The sequence below is a fragment of the Dermacentor albipictus genome, chromosome 8, assembly GCF_038994185.2.
Source record: "Dermacentor albipictus isolate Rhodes 1998 colony chromosome 8, USDA_Dalb.pri_finalv2, whole genome shotgun sequence".
Classification (NCBI taxonomy): domain Eukaryota; kingdom Metazoa; phylum Arthropoda; class Arachnida; order Ixodida; family Ixodidae; genus Dermacentor; species Dermacentor albipictus.
In genome coordinates this window covers 98,021,601-98,042,197 of record NC_091828.1, presented here as the reverse complement: position 1 = coordinate 98,042,197, position 20,597 = coordinate 98,021,601, and the positions used below count along the sequence as shown (strand labels likewise).

Genomic DNA, 20,597 nt, shown 5'->3' with positions numbered 1-20,597 from the left:
CTTGAACACTCAGTGACCATTATTTTTCTATTTGATTTTTTCGAGGAGGACCTTGCAATGTCAAAGGGAGTTTAAATGGCAACAGTGAATCATCACTAGATCGGGTGAAATCTTAAAAAAGATGACGCACACCTCCACAGTACTGTGAAAATTGATGCAATAAAAAGCATTTTGCGGGTAGCTCGTTATCCAGCATTGTTCGAGGTATTGCGAAGCATGGTATGTTACCAGATGGGCTAACACGTTTGCGTAGGAGGAGCGATTATGTGATGCAAGCATATCTGTGACAACAATGGCATGGTGATTAGATTGTTCTGCACCAGTGATGAAACATTACAGCCTGGGGCGATGCCGAAGGCGGAACAGTGTCACATGGCATCTACACAGCACTAACTGCTAAGAGCAAAGAACCAGATAATGTAGGTTGATCTCAAACATGATGGAGTGCTACACAGTGCCTCAAAGTGCCAGCTGCCACAAGGGATGAATAGGGATACTGGCACAGCCTCACTTTTATACTCAACTCCAGTGTCACACACTCAAAAGTGCACCTCTAAAGCGCTGCCACAATGCATGATAGGTGAACGCGAAACGCTCCTGCGGTACTCAACCACCACAAAATTTCAAGTAGACTGAAGCACAATGCCGATCGAGAGCCTGTAAACAAATTTTCTGTGCTGCTGTAGCTGTAAGAAATGTTCAACTTACATTTTGGCATGAAAATATCCGAGTGATGGCATTTTGAAAATAATTTGACTCAGGAGATGAACATGCTTCCTTTTTCTGCAAGAACCAACTTTTGGGGGGATTTGTCAACAACTAGGCACTTGCGCTAAGATTTTATGCAAATCCCATACCTATTCAAACTAATTGATTCGAAAATTTTCAACACTAATTACCATTCACTCCCAACTTCACTTCAAGGCAAAAAATTTATATTTGCACAAGCTTAGTGTTGGGAGTTGAAGAGAGTTGGACACACACAAGCACTGTTATTCTTCAGTTCCCGTGCTAAGCAACGAGATGGAAGCTTTTCCTATTCATGCTGTCAACAATGGAACAAAAATAAACCCACAGATGCTACTGCCTTTCACCAAGTGGGAACCGATGCAGCTAGAATAGTTCACGACCACACAAAGAGCACGACTGGCGATGCACATCGCATATCACATATTCTTGCGTAATGAACGCACTCGCATAATAAATGCATCCTCAACTTTGCTACTGTGCAGTCCCGCGATCAAATGGCCATGCTGCAGTTTTTTGGAGAGACTAGAATCTTTTACTCTCAAACGCATTTAAAAGCAAGCGCACCTAATCTCGATGCCCGTCGTGCCACCTGAGAAATGCCAAGGTCACGAGCATGAAATTCTACAGCTATCTTATGTAGGCTGCGCATCCATGCTAGTCGAAACACACCGTAGAGGTGGTGGGTGTGATGACGAAGAAGCTGATGGCAACACCCTGATGAGAGTACACTGGCAGCAAGCACGCAGTAAGAACAGGCTGCGTGTTATCACGCTCGTTTGAAACCCGACGGAAAGAGCAACCGCGATAACGCTTGAACTGTTCTTACCGCATGCTTGTCACCAGTGCCGACGCAAAGGCACCTCACAGACGTGAGAGGGAAAATGCCGAAACTGGTTCTCCGCAACAGTAACTTTACGCAGTTTACGGACTATACTCTGACGTAATAGTACAGCGTGCTTGCGGGTACGATGTGCTGCCGGACAGGGCGCACAGGAGAGTCCAAGTGTGGAAGGGGTGGCCGGCAGTTTGTCGGCATAGTGGGCATAATCAAGCGTAGTGTTGAATTCGCATGCCTGTTACTCGCTTTTCTGCCCGTCATTCGTTTCGCTGTGCACGATAGGTGCTAAGTCAAGTTATACACCTGCTGCAGGACAGGAAGTTTATCTGCTCACAAAACAGAAACACTGATCAGACACCAATAAACTTTGAGATGCCAACAAGTAGCACAGTGCCAAAAAGCAGCGCTTGAACATGATGCTTGCAATAACAGCAGACAGCCTGAAGCAGCTGTGAGGATGAGCTGTTGTGCGTCTACGATGTGGATGAAGTTGCCAGCGTCCTGGACAACAGGCCTGGTGGTTCCAATGGGAAGTGAAGTGCAGCAAAAATGCTGCTACAGTTTGCAAATAGGATACATGTATTTTTACGGCTAAGTTCAAGTTATCTAATGCACTTTTCAAATCATTACCATCTTACCTTTCAACTTTTCTGCTTCTTAAAAGTTCCCATAAAATTTACCCCGCATAATAAATGCACCCCCAACTTTGCTTCGGTTTTTTTAGGAAGGAAAGTGCAGTAATTACGAGAGCATATACGGTATTCGTGCAGCCAAGGTCTACAGAGTAGTTCTCTGACAACCTTGTATAAGCTGACATCACGCAACTGTATCACAGAGTGAGCTAAAGCATGTCCAAATTCTTTCATAGCATGCTGTTACAACTCATTCAAGCAGCATCACACTGGCTCAAACAAGCCAGAAAGAAGGAAAGGTTCACAGCAAGCTAGTTTCAAGACATCTTTCTCCCACCCAATGAAAAGGTCTAACAGACAAGCTACAAAGGTGTTAGTGCTGCGAAGATGTGGCTGTGATGCCAGAACATTGCATGTGGGCTCAAATAATTTCTAACAAACAATACTGCTGATCACTTTCTCTGCAGGCAAGATTATCAGACACATCCAAGTTTCCAAAAGTCCCTTTGCAAAGCTTCTTTAAAAGCAGTGAACAGCAAGGAAAAACAGAAGTGTCAACGGAGAGTCGTCTGCTCTTGATGCCTGTAGTATGCCTGTTCACAAACACATAGGTTGTCTATAGTTCTTGTAACGCTACTGAGGGGCTGGTTTGAGCACAAAACACACAGGGCACAAGAGATAAAGACGAACACTGACGGACGCAGACGAACACAGCCTCACAGCCATATTTAAAGCAAGTCTTTCACTGCCTTTCAAGCTCACCCGCAACTGTGTTCGCCTGTGTTCGTTGTGTGCCTGAATTCGTCTTCTCTCCTGTCTGACCAGCTTGCCCAACAAGAGGTTCTCCTGAAACAGGTAATTTATTTCTTTACTGCGCAGTAAATGAACAAGTTACGCATTACAATATGCTATCACGTTTGAAGGACCCTAAAGAGATACACTAAGTAAGTTTAAACCGATAAAGTATTCTTTCATAACTCATGTTTTGCTAATTTTCAGGTAAGAGGTTGATTGCCAGAAATAAAAAAAATGAAGGCATTCTAATTTTCTTTTTAATTTCGTACCAAAACACCAGTGCCGGTATGTACATCAGTGTGACAACATAAACTTAAAAGTATTTTCACGTATTGAGTCGTTGCAGCCATTGCGGTGCGATAACGCTACCGCATTCCACTCTTGAAGGTGAAGCTCAAGCGTCCTCCAATATTTTTGTCTTGGCGTCTCTTCTAGGACAAACTGGTGGGCTAGTTGATTATGCATGTCTACTTGATCACAGCGCACAACAAATTGGCAGGAACTGACAGAATAAAAACACCACAAAGCACTGCGGCACCATAGCACTTTGTGGTGCCCTTACTCTGTTGGTCCCTGTCGATTTAATGTGCACTGTAATCAAACAGTCTTTTCTAGCTTTTAAGCTTCTTCTAACGGTAAGAGAGGCTTTTTTTGATGTACAGTACAAGGAGAATTTACCAAGATGTTTAATCTGATTTCCCTGTTTAGTGTCTTTATTCAGAAGCTACAATAGGGCATTGCGAGATTGTGTCAACGCACTTAACAGATGTAGACGAGAGAAAAGACGAGAGACACGAAGCACACAAGCGTCTCATATTTGCTCTTGTTCGTGTCTAGTCAAGCATGTTTACACACTCGTAATGCCCAACCAACTCGCCCAACTAGGTATATTGACCTACTGCCGTAGTCTCCCACAGTTAATCCGGAGTCGAGGACTCCGGATTTCTAAGACCACCTGGGCTTCTCTAACTAACAGCCAAAGCCAAATACATGAGTATTTTTGCAGTTAGGACCCATCGAAATGCAGCCGCAGCAGCTGGAAGCCAAATCCGTGACATCATGTTTAGCTGTAGAATGCTGCAGCACTTCGAGTCACTGCTGCTGATCAAAGGGCGAATTCTGAGGAAGACCTTGAACAGCAGGGTGGCAAGACAATTCAAACAGTTGCATACGTAATGGCCACGCACTGTTTTTTCCTTTTCATTGCTAGGAAGAGAATACAAATCTGTAATTACAAGAGGACAATGTTTGCTATGGATTGACACTTACTGTGGCTTTTGTTCATCACACGTCCGTAGTCAAGCCCAAACCATGCAACAGCACAATAGCCGTAGCTACCCGTTCAACTCTCCCCTCTCAATGCCAAATCAATGCCATCAACACACTTCCTCCACTGCATTACGTGCCAAAGCAGTGAAGCGTGCCACACCAGCAACCTGCTTAGGTCAAGAAACCTACAAGCTTAAAGAGCTAGTCAGTTCTGAATCAAGAGAAGTGAGAGCATACATTCGCTCACACGAGAGAATGCACACACGAATAAAAAGAAACAAGGAAAGCGAGAAAAAACTGCGGGGGTTGAGCCATTTAAGTTCTACTTGTATGGCGATCGCAGCACCGTTTCGCCGACGACGCAGCCGACGGAGTGTTTCAGCCGAATGTCTACGGTCCGCTCTGCTCAGACCGGCACATGCTAGCAACTTTCACACAACCGCTTGGTGGGAATGTTAGTGCGCTTGCACACACGACGCTCATGCCGGCAGCAGAACGAAGCTCGCTTGCTTCGCTCCGCTTACAAAGCCGACTGATGCAGAGCATGAGAGCACATATATTTGTCTTTTTGGTCACTTTGCAGCTGAGCTGAACGCGTGTCGCTCTTGTCTTGGCAAGACGTGCTTACCGAACGCAAAGTCTACTCTGCTCGATGCAGTTCCTCAGCGCACAAAATCTAAGTGGAGGGGAGTGTAAGCGGCACTCAAAACTTGCCTAGTGAGAAAACGTCATACCGCTATTGCAGGATTTAACGAAAAGTGTCGACTTGCAACACTGAGATTGGTTGAGACAGCCGTCTTCACTTCTTTAGCCCTGCAAGCCCCATGCCCGAGTATGCTCGTCTGCTTGCCAATGTGCACCCCTGACTGTGCTCGAGATAATTGATAAACGTGAAACAACTGCATACTTAATGGGTGATCTACTCAGTAGTTGGCTAAACAAAAATATTGTGGCAGGTCCTGTTTTTCAACTACAGATAGAGGACGAAGCTTGTCAACTGTTGGTGTTGCTTGCAGCTCTCATTTTCAGCTATGGCAGATGGGCATTTGTTTTTATGGATGCGAAAATCCCAAGAACTTCTTGTGTGCTCCGATTCAGAGGACTTCAATGTTAATTACGCGGTGTCTTTGAGGAACAATGACGGCAACAAAGATGCTATGTTGCTTGACGAAAACCAATCATCGTTGCTAAATAGTTCCCTAACACAAGTGCTATTTTTGTGTATATTTTCAGATCTAAAAAGCTGTAAAACATTCAGCAATATACTTCCAAAGAATAGCATATGAATTTAAAACCTGTTAATGCGTCACTTACGACAGAAATTGAATTTGTTGCGTTTTGGAAAAAAGCTCCCGTCTCCCAAAGGGCGAGCAAGTGCTGCCTGTTACAAACACCACATAAACAGCAAGGCGACACCGACAGCAACGTAGCTCACCTTTCGACGACTAGCGGAGCCCTCTGATGACTCCGAGAGCAGACGAACTTGCTCCGGCGCTGCGCGGGAAGAACTCCGCCGGTGCCAGCGGACGTCCGGACCAAGCGGAGACACAGCGCGCCCCTTCTCGGGGTCCGACGAAACGACTGCTGCCACCACCACCTCTGGAGGTGCCACCGCTCCGGCGCTGTCCGTCTGCAACGACGAAGTGCTGCCTGAACGCCGCCTGGAAAAGAAAATTACACCCAGTTAATCACACGTTTAAATAAAACCCTCTGCTGCATTTGTTGAGCAAAGTGCAACCTGAATTTACACATTACGCAAGTAAGAACAGCTGACTTGACTGCGTCATTAAATAGCTAATACCTTCTGTTTTCTTTACTTTCTATGTTCAGTGGCTTGATGCATGTCATGTCGTCTTCTCACGTGTGCAAGAAAAGGGGGGAGGGGCGTGCACGATAGCATGATTAAGCATGCACGACTCCGGCTGCACATACACAAATCAGTCACGTGCACTGTCGTGCATTGAATTCTTGGACCCTGGTGTGAACTGATGTAAGTACAAGTTGCTCTAAAAGTGCTGCTTGTGTTTTTTAAAGGCATCAGGACTGATTGGAAAACTACAGTTGCTGTAACATCCATTCACTGTGTTTGTGCAGACAAATGTGCTCCGTATCTTCTCTTCTTGTCTCTTCATCTTGGCCCATGGACAAACGGGTTTCAGATCCGTTCCTCTCGTGATGAAGTATTAAAACACTTAAAATTCATTGTTTCTTTTTTCATGATGACATATTTAACGATCCTTGTTACAAATGCAAGATTCTTTTGAGTTTCCTATGGTATTTAATGTTTCGTGATCGTTCAACAAAAGTGCTTGAAAATCAAAAGGAACCAAGCTATTCAATTTGTGCCAAAAATGTTGCACGATGACACTGTGCACTGTTCAGCAGGCCACTTGGCTGCTGAAAGGCACTGTTATTAAATAAATTAACCAACTGACACTCTCAGACAGTTAATCTGATCAACCTCTTTGCCTTTCACCTCTCATAATCTCTGTCTTGTTATGCCAACCTTCTTCCGAGGTGGTCCGACTCCCAAAAAAAACATTGAAAAGGCTGCCGTTACCTTCCACTCCTTCGAGGCTTGGCTGCTGCCGGCCCCTCGGGTGTTCCAGCTTCAGGTGGCAGGCCTACTGTCAGGTGCACTGGAGACAATAAACAAACAACATTGAGAATGAACTAAAAGCATACATTTAGAGCTTCCGAACAACTCAGCATAAGAAACACAACCACAGCAACGCTTACAACCAGAGAAACCTTGCACACTCTGACAAGACAAACGCACTTATAATTCCTCCCCCCTCACTTTAGTGTGCCAGCACAATGAAGTGTCGTTACAACGAAATTGCGTAGTGCGCAAGAATAGGTTCGTTATATCCAATATTCATTATAAGAATACATTTTTGTTAGTTAATGATATTGGTGAGAAACATTATTTAGGCTTACTTCATTGCATTCGACAGTTAATTACACGCTAATCGTTAAATCAACGTACGACTGTACTAGTTTGCACAGTGATTCTCGTAGGACGCTATACGCTCCACAACACTTATAGCAAGCACTCTGAAGAACTATATGAGAGAGAATGGCGCCACCTCTGGGTGTGCCTTTGATTCAAGGCACGCAGTAGTGCCCGGCAGAGCTTTGCTTCCAAAAGTGCCAGTGCAACTTTAGTAGAAGCGAGATGCTTGCACAATCTCATCCCAAAGCGCTTGTGTGGTCACTTAAAATGACAGTGGAGATGTATTACAGAAAGGACTTCAGTGTCGCCTCTTGTTTCTCAAACAAATGTTGTGCGAATTCTGTAGAGGCAATCTGACAGCCTAGACTAACCTCATTTTTTTTTCTTTGAGGTTCCTTCAAAACACCTGACAACCAGTTACATGCTGTCTAAAGACAAAAGAAGCAAAATTAATCCAGCACTCACTTGCGGCGGCTGGTGCAGAGCTTACGACTGGTCCATTGAGGGCCTCCACCAGTGGCACAACTTCATAACCTGGTGGAATGTCTTGGCAGGTCTGAAAGACGAATTGAAGCAGTCAGTCTACTGTCCCAAAAATAAAGGGTGAAAAGATAATTAAGAAGTCTCACAGGTGTATGCCAAACCACGCCAAACCAATCCAAGACAGCAAAGATGTATGAAGGAGTGCCGACACTCTTTTGCAAGTCCTAGGGGTCTGTTTCCCCTTCGCCTCCCCCCCCCCCCCCCCCGCCCTTGGTATTTAAAGAAGGCTTTGCAAATGCGTCACTATACCAAAGCTTGGTACAACATATATATATATATATATATATATATATATATATATATATATATATATATATATATATATATATATATACACACACACACACATACATACGCGCACACACACACACACACACACACAATTTAAGTACGCAGAAAAAAAACAAAACAAATGGCAGCCAGCAGCTCCACCTGTGTCAGAGCCATGAAGTGGCCATGTGACCTGGGCCTTGGTGAGAACTCACAGCCAGACATCAATCAACATTAGTAATGAGCTATCACTAAGACTGGCCAGCCGATCAGCTCTGACAGGTCAGGTGTAATGTGTGTGTGTGTGTGTGTGTGTGTGTGTGTGTGTGTGTAGGTGTGTATATATATATATATATATATATATATATATATATATATATATATATACACACACACAGACACACATTACACCTGACACATGCTTCTGCATGCTACAATGGCTCTAACAAAACCCTGGCATCTGGCAGCATGTTCCGACAGCCTGTCAGAGCTGCTCTGCTGGCTGGTCTTAGTAATAGCTCATTACTAATGTTGTTGTCTGGCTGTGTGTTCTCACCAACGCCCAGGTCACATGGCCACTTCAGGGCTCTGACACAGGTGGCGCTGCTGGCTGCCATTTGTTTTTGTTTTTTTTCTGCGCACCTAAATCTAAGTACTACATGCGTTTTTGCATTTCGACCCCATTGGAATACAGAGGTCACGGTCGGGAACCAAGCCCACCACCGAGGCAAGTTAAAAATACTTCTCAACGCCCCATATCTTTTCGATGAGAAACACTCTCATCAATTATGCACAACAATTCAATGACACGCAATCTGCATCAATGCCAGCCAATGGTTCTGAATGCCACACAGCCTCTTGCTGGCAAACCCACCTTTTAATGACGCATACTATTCCACCCAAAACAGAGTGAGGGTGCCTAGCGAGATGATGCAGATCTCAGAACATGGCCTCCGAGATTATTGGTGCACCACAAGAGTTGCCCAATGTCGACGGTCAAGCCTAAGCACCTTGCTGGGTCTAAACATTCCGGGTTTTGTGTCACTTATGGCAAGTGACAATCACAGTTCCTCATCTCAAAAATAAAAAAGAAAGCAAAAAAATTACTCCTTTCACTCGCTTTTCACAATGCATCGAATAGTACTTCAAATGTGAAATATAGCAGGGAGGTCACTCAACAGCTGCACTATCTGAAACTAGACCTGTTGTGCTGTCCAAGATTTCGTTGCAGTTGTCTGTTATTATGTCTCGATGACGCCTCACTTTTAGGGGCTTTATCTCACTTCTGTGCTCCACAGAGTTTCCTACCGAGATGACCAGAGCTAGCTCAGCAATGTTTTGTCGAAAATTATCAATTTGCCGAGCCACAAAGCCATCTGAAGCCAGAAGGAAAAAGTTTACGCAAATCCATGTACTGCCCATCCTTCCCATGCTAGCTAAAGTGCCAAGCATGCAAACTCCCACAGACACCAGTGCCACAGCTCCCTCCGGTGATATTTTTTTGTGAGAAACTACGCTCTACACCGTTCGCTGCCCCTAGCAGCAAGGTATATAGGTATTTAGGTTAACATCTTGGCCAAGCTTCCTTCTTTTCTTGCTCTGAATACAATGTGCCACCACCAGTTCAAAAGAATGTTTCAACATTGCCTGGATCACCTACATCACCACATGGCGATATGGCTACGGCCCGAGTCATGCACCATCCAGCGGCTGCAGACACTCGCATGACATTATGTATGCTGCGACGACAACACGGTGCTTGATGCTTTACAAGGAATGCACGGAATGGCTCAAGGGCAAGATCTCTGTCGCAAGTACACATCGCAAGACAGATCGCTGTCGCCTGCCTGAGCCCACGCTAGCTTGCGAGTGTGCGCCCTCAGTATGGCAGTTCGTTTATATATCTTTATGGCGCATTTGCCGCGTTTTAGTAGGAGCAGTTACGTTCCTGAGCTTGTTTAATTTATTAAATGTTATTTTGTTTCCTGCATCGCCTTAGCCTGCTTGTGAGGGGCTGCTCACGAACCCTTCCACACAGCAATCCCCACTTCATCTGTTACTGCAGCTTAGTCTCACGAGTTCAAGTCAAACCACGGCAGGTGCCTTGACCTACAAAAAGAGATGGGACAAGGGCAAGCGCAACGGTGTACAGAATAGATAAATCACCGTGCATTAACGAGGGATGACCACATAAATGAGACATACTACAGAATGCTTGCTTCTGCAGCTGCTACTTCTCTAGTGCGCCATGTTTCACCGATTACACGAGGTCGAACTAGCCCAACTCTCCGTCACGGGGATGCAAAGAGTCAGCGACGAACCTGGGCATCTCCAGCCGAGCCCCCGAGGTGCGGCACGGCAACGGCTGAGGATAGCGTGCGGCGCACCGCGCGCACCTGCAGCAGGGCGCGGAAGGGCGCACGGCAGATGGGGCAGTTGTTGGCCTGGTAGCGCAGCGAGTCGGCACAGCACGAGCACAGGCACAGGTGCCGGCACGGCAGGATCAGGGTGTCCCGACTGTCGCACATGCAGATGACGCACTCGGCGCCACTGTCCTCCGTCTCCTCGTCTCCGGTCGGGGGCTGCGGGCGGGAAGAGCATGGCACTGCTGCGACGGGATGCTAAAGGAGATTGTGGAATTGCAAAACGACAAATCCCGACACGGAGCATGATAGGGCTGGTCTATTCTTTCACTGAAATAATAGTGAGCATAAACTACAGTAAAAAAAATGGGGCTTAAGGAAATCCTCAGTAGCCGCAGGCATGGCTTGATGGTTGGGCAGCATGTTTGGTTTGTCTCTGGAGAGGGCACGCTTATGTCTTTCTCGCTGCCAGAAAAGACACCCTCAACCAACCTGACAGTGCTCTTATAAGTGACACGCTCATGATGAGGTCAAAAGAGGGCAGCATGCTACCGTGGAAGCAGTGGCCAGTACCACTTCACTGGGCAAAGCAGTGACGCAGCAGGGAGGTGGTGACGGGGAGGTGGTGACGGGGAGGTGGTGACGGGGAGGTGGCAATGACAAAGATCACTACAGAAGCGCTCTGTGCACGAGAAGTTCGTGCTACCAGTGCCAAAAAAAAATTCAGGCGCAGCTACTATATGTATGCTTCCAAAGGTGCTTCCAAAGGATGTTGCACATGCATTTGAATTTGGCATTGAGACACGGGTTGTGTCGGCCTGGTCCATTCGCTCAGTGGCCTGGCATATGAAGCAGCTTTTAGAGCGAACCTGCGAACCTTTCTTTGGCTCCTACCTACATCTTGCGTCGACACCTGCCTGGCAACAAGCCGAGTAGACTGGGCTGATCTCGGAGACAGTTCAATGAAAGGTGGTGACTTGGTGGGCTGATTGCGATAACAGTGCATAAGAAGTGCCTTGACAAGGCCTTTAATGTGGTTTGTAAGCAGCGTAACACACAGCAACCACACACCTCAGAGCAATAACCGTCCCCAGTAACATATCTTGCCAAGTCTACCGAGAAGCCATCACTTCTCTTTGAGAATCAGCCTCCAATGGTTTCTGCTCAATTTTCCCCTTTCTGTGCATTTTCTAAGTCTCTGTGCTATAAAGAATTCCTGCTAGTTCTGATGGCATGGAGAACCAAACAAACGTGTCGTAACGTCGAGCCTGCAAAACATTACAAAGCATGCGAGGCTATTCATGATATGCATACACGTTGTCAAGAAGTTAAGAAATACAGTGGAACTTCCTTGATATGTTCTTCTCTGTTCCGTTTTCTCTGCTGCTATGTCATGTTTTCATGGTCCCGGCCTATAGCCAATCGACTCCTATGTATTATGCTCGCATTTGATACATCGCCTTTCTGTAATGTTCCCACATTTTATGTTGCATTCAAACGTGGTGGTCACATACATATAGTGGTGCAGAGGCAAATTCGCTCTCGCAAGATGCTATGAAGATGATAAACATATACTTTTGGCTAAGCCTGTCAAGTCCCACTCGTGGCCCTGCCCCAAAATACTGGATGTGCGTGACTGTCAGTATAAATAAGCGTGCCTCAGCAGAGCTGGCGTGTGTGTTCTTCTTTTTTTCTTTTGTTCTCTAAAATCAGCTTCGCTGCAATATAGGCATGTTATGCTGTGAAGCAAATCAAGAGAACAAAGGGGCCATTGTCACAGAATAAGGGCGGTATTTTTGTGTGATCACTTTCACAACATTTCCTAAGAGGTGGCCAACCTTGGCAATGAAAACGTCCGAATGTATGAAGTATACAATCAACATTGTTCTTGGCATTGATGAAGATGAGCTTTTCCCAGCACCAGGAATGCTGACAGGCGTATGTAGGGACACGTCCGGTGCCGAGTCAAGTGAAATCTTGTGAAAGTGAAACCATTGTCGAAAGTGGTCGCCCAAGACCGCCGAGCTAGTATGTGTCCCTTAATTATACATGCACATGCACCATTTGCGGTCCTAGTACAAGCCCCGAGACATCTAATAACTGTATGGACAATCATTCAGAGCTGTTTCTGACAGTGCTGTGGCAATTTGGGGCCTGCCTCACTGTTATGTTTTCCTGGCTGTTAGGTTCTTTTTTACCACAGTCCCTTGAAAAACATATTGGCAGGGTTCTACTGTATTATTAATAGCACAAGAATGGACGAGCCCAACACACACAAAAGCACAGCCCATTCACCATCAACAGTTGTCAAACAAGAAATGTACCAAGCTGGAGCCTGTTGTCTGTGGACGTGCCCGTATGAGCAGTGGGCAACTATCTTTGCCACAACCACATTGGTCACTATCATCAAAAGAGTAGCTGGGCATGAGCACATGCATTCTAGAATGGCCAACTAAGAAGGTAGACATATCAAAGCTAGCAGGTTCTTGGATCGCAACAAATATCTGCCCTGTTACTGCATAACTAGTTGGTTTAAACCCATTACACAATAGAGGCAATGTTTTGACAGGAAGGCCTGTGTTCACTGAAAGAGCAAGTCCCTTTGTCGAAACAATGGCTCCAGCCTGACACATCTTTCATTCAGCCACTGTTGATCACCTCGTGTTTCTGGCTTCCTGCGAGCCTCTGTCTTGGATATAATTGTAATGCATCGCTAACAAGCCCGAGTTCCGACATTTTTTTTCAAGGTCAGAAAGCGTTCATGCACGCTGAAACAATGCCCATGACGCGTGCATCAATAGCTACCTTGGTCTGGGCCACGTTCTTGTTCTCGATGCCGTATATTTCCTGCAGCAGATAGCAGAGGCCGTCGACGAAGAGCTTCTGCTTGAGTGGTTTGAGCGTGTACGTGTTGTCAGAGTTCTTCTCTACCACAGCGACCAACACGTGCGACTGCCGCGGCTCTGCGGCATTGAGAGGCATCCACGCACAAAGATAAATGTGGTCCAAAGCCCTTGCCACGCAGCTTTAAGTGATGTCAGCCACCGCACTTTTGCAAACGCATTCTAAAGTAGTTAACGCTGCTGTGCGCCATCTTTGTGTTAATCTAGTGGTTTCTTGCTATGATGGTGATGTATGAGAAAAGGAAGTATTAGGACGAATCATCAAAGGAAGGCTTCATAAAGCATTGCTCTGAAAGTGCAAGTGGTGTGAGAGACTGACGTTCAGACGCTCGGAGCGGTTGCTAAAGATATATGCTGCTGCTAGTCATACAGACTTGCTGCTGAGCTTGAGTGAGATTTCGTTGCAGTTAGCCTTTAATGTACCTAACACTTAAAGCTGGAGTTCTTTGCACTACCACAGCTGTTCCGATTGCTATCGGTACACCGCAACAAACTCCCTTCCAATTCCAAGGAGCTCGTCTGCAATGTCATACTATTCAAAGCAATTTTATGTCATGTCAGACAGTAACACGGTGAAAGTTCTAGAACAAGATGTGTTATAATGAGCTGACATTCACGTTGGAGGTGTGTGAATAATGGAAATTACACATATGAGCCTGAGAGTTCTGTTTCGAATCGAACACTTGCTAATAGAGAATTTGACAATGGATTTCTTTCAGATATTCAAGTATGGCTGAATACTGTACACAGGGATTACTACCATTACAAGAGCATGCCTGCTATGAAAAAAAAAACGTCAATAGATAAGGATGCACTGGCCACCTTAATCGCCTGTTGAAAGCCAACCTGGAACTGTGCTGGGTTTTCTAACTTATAAGCTGTTCAAATGTACAAGCTAAAAGCAATACATTCGCTGAACAAAATTAATTTTTCACACCTTTCTTCTTTATGGTATTTATTCTCCCCTATTTTTTACAAGCAAGCAAGCAAAACGTTTTGTATTCATTAAAAAATTTCATCGTTAGAACTCCTCTAATTCATGCACAAGGTCTTTTTCGCAATTGTTCTTGAGGCTTCAATTTTAATGCTTATGGCGTTTTTCACTGGTCGATTCGGAGCAGGATTTTTTGCTCCGCGGCAACGAATCCGAATTCCACTGGTCGATCTGGAGCGGGTTCGCGCGTTCCACTGGTCGTTTTGGGTCAACTCGCTCCGCCGCCGAGGCGCGGATTCGGGCGGAAATAGCTCGCGTCACTTCCGTCTTCAAGCGAAATCGGTACCCGGTTGGTATGCACAACATTGTGCTGCTTCGCAAAATGGCTGCGTTCGGTGCTGCTGCAGCGCTCGCGTTTAGCGATGAGAGCACGGACGACAGCGATTACGAAGTGACGCAGGTGCTGAACGAAGCCTTCTATGCATGTTGTCCATTGTCAGGATTGGGGGCTCAATCCCATCGTCCGTGGTCCTTTGCCAAGATTGGAGTACGGCATGAATTCGAAGGTAGCTGGCCCATGCCGTCGTCCAACTTATTTACGCTGAGATCGTTGATGAGGTGAAGAACTGTTTCTCATCGAGAACGAGGAAAAGGGTTTATTTACAGAAATTAAATCAGTCTAACATGACTGCTTGAGAAAAAGAGTATCAGTCCAACATGACTGCATGAGAGAAGTGACTCAGTCTAACATGACTGCTCAAGAGAAGTGTCCTCAGCATTCGCACAACCACAGTTTTTATACACTCGATCCGCCGGTCATACGACGCGGCGACTGTTCGTTTACTCATCACCAACTCGCCGCTGCTCTGCAGATCAGTTTACGTACACAAAGGCAACCGCGCTCTGATGCCCGACGACGACGTTGGCGGGGTGCCGTTCCGGGAATTATCGGTGCCGATCGAGGGTCGCTCGTTGTTCCGTGCCACGCCGAAGCGTGAGAAGCACAAAAATACGTCGTTCCCGCGGCAGCTTGTCCATGCGTGTCAAATCAGCTCCGCGTTGGGGAACTCCGGAATCATTGTTCACGCACCGAACTAGTTCCGTCACAATGTCGAAGGGGCTGGAGGAAGGCGGCGGATTCCAGCGCAAAGGCCGCTTCTTCGAACGCCTCCCAGCTGCAGCGACGGAGAGGGGGAGGTGCACGTCGTGTCGCCCTGTCGTAACTGTGTGGCAATCTTGTTTCGCAGCTCGCCATTCTTAACACCATGCACAATCCTTGCGGGCGCGACATGGAAATGACGGACTATGCGACTGCCACGGTCAAATTACACACGGGGAACGGCGAGTTTGGTTGCCGTGGAAATGTACAGAACGGAAGTAGGGCATGGTTTTCGGAACCGGTTCGTGCAACGTGTATGCAGACTTCCTGTGTGATCCGCCGCAGAGCGTTTTTGCGCTCCGCTGGCCGATTCGGATTTGTGAAACCCGAGCGCTCGCTCGAGGATTTGGGTGGCCGCTCCAGATTGACCAGTGAAAAACGCCATTAGATAAGTCAAGGGGTACTGCTCAGCAGGGTTGTGCGAATAGTGATTTTTGAGACCGAATTGAATATGAATCGAATAGTGCCAAAAGCGAATTGAATTGAATCAAATACTTTCTGAATAATGAACAGCCATTATCACAATAAATATAAAACCATGTTCACATCCCAGTATTCCTTAAGTTAGCAAGTTTCTGCAATTACATTGTAAGTTATGAAGCAATGTTTATTAAAAACACAAATGGAGCATTAGGAGCAAACAAGCTGTTTCTTCGCATGCGCAGGGCTGTTCAGAGAGTATGAATGATCGCTGCATATGTAGCCTGTAAGGAATGGCTACCTAAGCGACGTAGCCTGCTCCACTACCCACGTTCTCATGTTTTATGTCTATACTATGCCTGTGGGGGTGAAAACTTGCCATACCTTTGCTCCCATTTTATGTTTATTTGGGTGCAGTTGACAGTTTGCAATAATGGAAATTTATTAGAAAAATATTCGCATTTACAAATAGTGACTATCTGATTTGAAGATCCAATTGAATAGGACATTATTCGGTTTGTTATGTGAAAGTTTTGAATATTCGCGCACACCCTACTGCTGCTCAGAGATGTAAAATACATACAGTCCTCATCGATGATGGCAGCATACAATTTAAACTGGCACAGTCGTGCAAATTAACATTCATAAAGATGAAAACACTAACATTTTCTCGACAAAAATGGAAAAGCAGTGCAACGTACCATCACCTTCCTCTGCCAGGCAGTGGATCACAACTGGCAGAATTTCATCCTCGAAGTTGTAAGTCAGCTGCATGGAAAAAAATGGCTGTGGCTTAGGTAAGGTTAAGCCCAGGATGCGAAGCATAGTAGCCTTTATTTTAGTTGTTGAACCACTGTTTAGCCTGGTGAACTGCTGTTGCTTGGCTATATTTGGTTAGGCTAGACGAAGAAACAACTCATGCATTACTTCTTCGCCTTCAAGAGTGGAACGCGACAGCGTTCCCGTCGACCCGCCAAGGGGTAAGACAATGGGCTACAGGGCAGCGACTACGCGCCCCGCATTGGACGCGGTGAGCGTCGAGCAAAGCAGCGTTCGGCGCGGCAACGAAATGTGCGCCTGAGCAAGAGACGCACGCCTTAGAAACAGCTCGTTTCTAAGGCAACACCGCATTCACTAGAGGCGCTTTTGTACCGCTTTGAAGCATCGTACTCGTGGCTCAGTGGTAGCGTCTCCGTCCCACACTCCGGAGACCCTGGTTCGATTCCCACCCAGCCCGTCTTGCAAGAGTTGAGCCAAAGCCACTTCTCCTCTGTCGTGACGTCACGGTGTCACGTGATTTCATGGCGACACCGCCGCGCCTGAGGAGCTGGGTTGAGCTCTCGTAATATGCTTCGCATAAAAAAAAAAAAGAAGGACATGCAAAAAGGGACTCAGGCAACATGGTATATCACTGCTGGCATGAAACATTGTTTCAAAACAGAGCTCAGCGTTTCTTTCAGCCTCAAGAGATGTTTATTTATTTATTCAAAATACCTTACAGGGCGCAGAAGGGCATTGATTAAGGGCAACAAAAAACAGCATAAATAGTATAGGAACAAGTATAAAATAACGACGCAAGATGCAAAACAAGAAGTAAAAGGGAAAAATGGTACAGAGCAAATGATAACAAAAAAATATACACAGGCGCAAGGAACATCGTATTATGAGTAACACGAATACCATGAGTACCATGAATGAGTCATATTTGGCCAATACTTATAGTAAGAAAGAACAGTGGTCATACAAGAAATGTCATTGACGTAAGATGCACAAGATAACAAGGCGTACCGCAATAGCAACAAGAATGGAAATGCAAACCAACTGAAGAGACCCAAGTCACGATGTTGCTCCTTAGAAAAGGAGTTTCAAGCGGGTAAGTGTTCCAAGCAGGTAAGGCTAGAAGAATCAGTCGAACTGAGGGGGCTGTCTTTAGAAACGACCGTATGTGGCCAACGAAAAATTAAGCCATGGAAAGCCAGGAAAACAATTTGTGCTGTGTTTGACTCTTAAGAGGCAACGTTACAGAGAGTAGAGAGAATTCTCTCACTGCTCTCATCCGCGACCACAAAATAGTCCAGCAGAAATAAAAGAAAGATGCAGGTAAGCGTCACACGATATCAATGTAAAATTATGTGTCGTACTCATATGTTGCAAAATACGACCTAACTATTCCACGGAAGGTGTTGCCAGATGAGAACCTTCACTACAAAACAAGTGAAGTGACACATTTCAGTGACCAGCGGCCTCTGAGCACTGCCGGCTCTCGCAACCAAAACATAGTGCATCGCGTACGAAAAGTGGCAAGACACATAAGATAACATGTCATCTGATGCAACCTTATGTCTACAAGCTGTAGTTGCAATATATGAGATAGTTATTCCAGAGACAGCGTGGCTGGAGTGAGACATCTATCACTGCACTACTTATCTAGCTTCTGCAGAGTCACATGCCAAGTGTGCAACGAAGTGCAGTAAAACCTCTACATAATGAACTATTGGATATACCAAAGTAAATGTAAGCTTTGGTTGGTCTGGACATTGCATGGTATCTGTTATAGCGAAGCAAGATACTATATATTCTGGTAGCAAAATAGGCAAGTATAGTCACTGACCAACTTTTCAGATTTGAATGATTTCTGGGCACCACCACTTACCGGTAGCAGCAATGTGTAACGTCAATGAGCAAAATTTTGGACAATGCTAGACGTTTTGCACATGAACCCCGTGTGCAATGCCATAAACATGGCAGCTATAAACAAAGCCATCGTGCGGCCAGTGTAGTGGCTGGTGATAAGTCGTCGCAGGAAACTCGCTGCCAATATGTTTGCACTTGTAGACCTTATTGGTAATCGAGCACGATATCAGATATACAGGGCTAGACTGACGGCGATTTCACACGCGGTCCCCTCAGTGTGCGAAAAGTCTATTGGTTGTGCGCATGCTTTGGCCAGCGGCTTGGCTTGGTTGGACCGGTGTGCCAATCCTGGGCACAGTCGCGAATTTGCAGTGGTGTGGGGCACGTGTATGTAATTTACTGTTGCTCCCATGCCTTGTACCCGTACCGCAAGATGTCGATGGGTCACCACAATCCGTAGGAGACCCCTTGCTGGTTAGTCTGAAGCACCCCTTTTGCGTTTCTTTCAAACAGAACAGGCAGCAATCTCTTTTCCACCGATCTCTCTGTGTATGCTTATAACGAATATCAGTTATAAAGAAGGTATTTTTGTGTTTGTAAAAGTTAGTGCAGCAAAATTCTTATGAACTTTTGCTTTGCACCAAACTGCTCGAACACTAAAAGATATTTCAAAACCTGTGACATCGTGCTGACATGTCAGCAATAATTTATAAAATATAACTTGGACCTTCATTTTTTTTCTTTTAATGATCAACCTATCATACTATGAAATTGATGAAGGTAAAGTTTTGAATAATTTATTAGTCTAATACAATTTTGTGTTTCACTTTATTGTTTCTTTAAAGCAAAAGAAAAAAATTAACTAGGCAGTACAACAGACTCTGTTCGGATGGGTCCTGCAATAAACTGAACAGTTTGGAGACCCCTCTTTAGCTCTTACAAATTCAGCGGACTTCAGTATTGTTTTTAATGGTTTTACTGAATACAAATGCTGTATTTCTCATTTGGCTAGAAATCACACAGATTTGCATAAGGGTGAGAGAAAGCAGCAGACTCACCTCTTCCTCACAGTAAAGACTTGGATCAAAAATGTGGGACGACTGGCTGAACTGCTGATTGGCACCGCGCTTGTAGTGGTACGTCTCCGAGCTCATCTCCGCATTTCTCGGGCTATAACTGTGCGCAAAAGAAAAACATACAAATGAAAATGAGTGAGTGAAACAGAGGCTATTACGCACCTGCTAACCCGTGAACTTTAAAATTGGTAGAAGATTGTGCGGACATTACAGGGAGGGGAGAGACACGCAGCGGACATTTTTTAAAAATATTTGCCATGAGCACAATCGTTTGTGGAACACACACACATTATTAATGATTACTTACATTTAGACGAAGCACATAAGCAGCAACACACTAGGAACAGCAGAGACCGAGCTGTAACACGTTTTTAGATCACAGCGACTATTTCAGCGACTTTGCTTCAGGAAACTGTCTGAATAAACTTTAGAAGAGTTATTTGAGTAAACTTAACTCACTAAACTCAATAAACTTGCTCGAAGCAAGTATCCCTCTGGCATATGGCCTCTTGCATGGCTGCAAAACAACAGCATAGGTAAGACCCCGCTTTTTACATACATAAACGTTTTATTTCAATCATGCTCGCCCCATTCTTCAAATCTTTCTCATTAACACAATCTACTTTTCGTAAAACTTGATGGAACGCTTGTACAATTGTATAATGAGCCTAAATTCTTAAGCTTCACAAAAGACTTGGGGAAATCAGCAGGTATGCGATTATAAGTGAGCACACTGCATCCTCAAACAGCTCCTTCAAGCAAAGCCAGCCACTCACATTAGTCCATTGCTGGTGATTTCCTCTGTACAGAAGTAGTGGATGGTGATGGCGCAACGAACGTCCGTGTCGAATGTGAACTCGATGTTGTACCGGCACGGCGGGACCACGTCCGTTACTTCGTCGTCCGCCTTGGACTCGTCTTGGATCCTGTCAAACGAACAGCGAACATGAAGAATGCTGCGGCACGAGATTACTCGCACATTTCCTAGACAACGCACTTTAGCTTGAAAACTCCAATTGGCATTGACGACGGCGACTGCACTGTTGACGCTTTCC

The 20,597-nt window shown here is 45.5% G+C and overlaps 1 protein-coding gene across 3 annotated transcripts in view; it reads right to left on the bottom strand.

Moving 5' to 3' along the window:
* The window catches only part of Mrgn1 (Mahogunin ring finger 1), a 30,665-nt gene that overhangs the window by 7,869 nt on the left and 2,199 nt on the right, over positions 1-20,597 (bottom strand). For 2 of the 3 annotated variants that reach the window (XM_065445574.1, XM_065445576.1), the window contains exons 4-12: positions 20,319-20,468; positions 19,525-19,642; positions 16,534-16,600; positions 13,222-13,379; positions 10,375-10,635; positions 7,706-7,796; positions 6,845-6,923; positions 5,720-5,945; positions 2,983-3,066 (exon numbers count right to left, since the gene is read on the bottom strand). In XM_065445574.1, coding sequence (XP_065301646.1) covers positions 2,983-3,066; positions 5,720-5,945; positions 6,845-6,923; positions 7,706-7,796; positions 10,375-10,635; positions 13,222-13,379; positions 16,534-16,600; positions 19,525-19,642; positions 20,319-20,468 — 1,234 coding nt within the window. The remainder of the gene's footprint in view (positions 1-2,982; positions 3,067-5,719; positions 5,946-6,844; positions 6,924-7,705; positions 7,797-10,374; positions 10,636-13,221; positions 13,380-16,533; positions 16,601-19,524; positions 19,643-20,318; positions 20,469-20,597) is intronic. The other variant, XM_065445577.1, reaches the window with a different exon arrangement.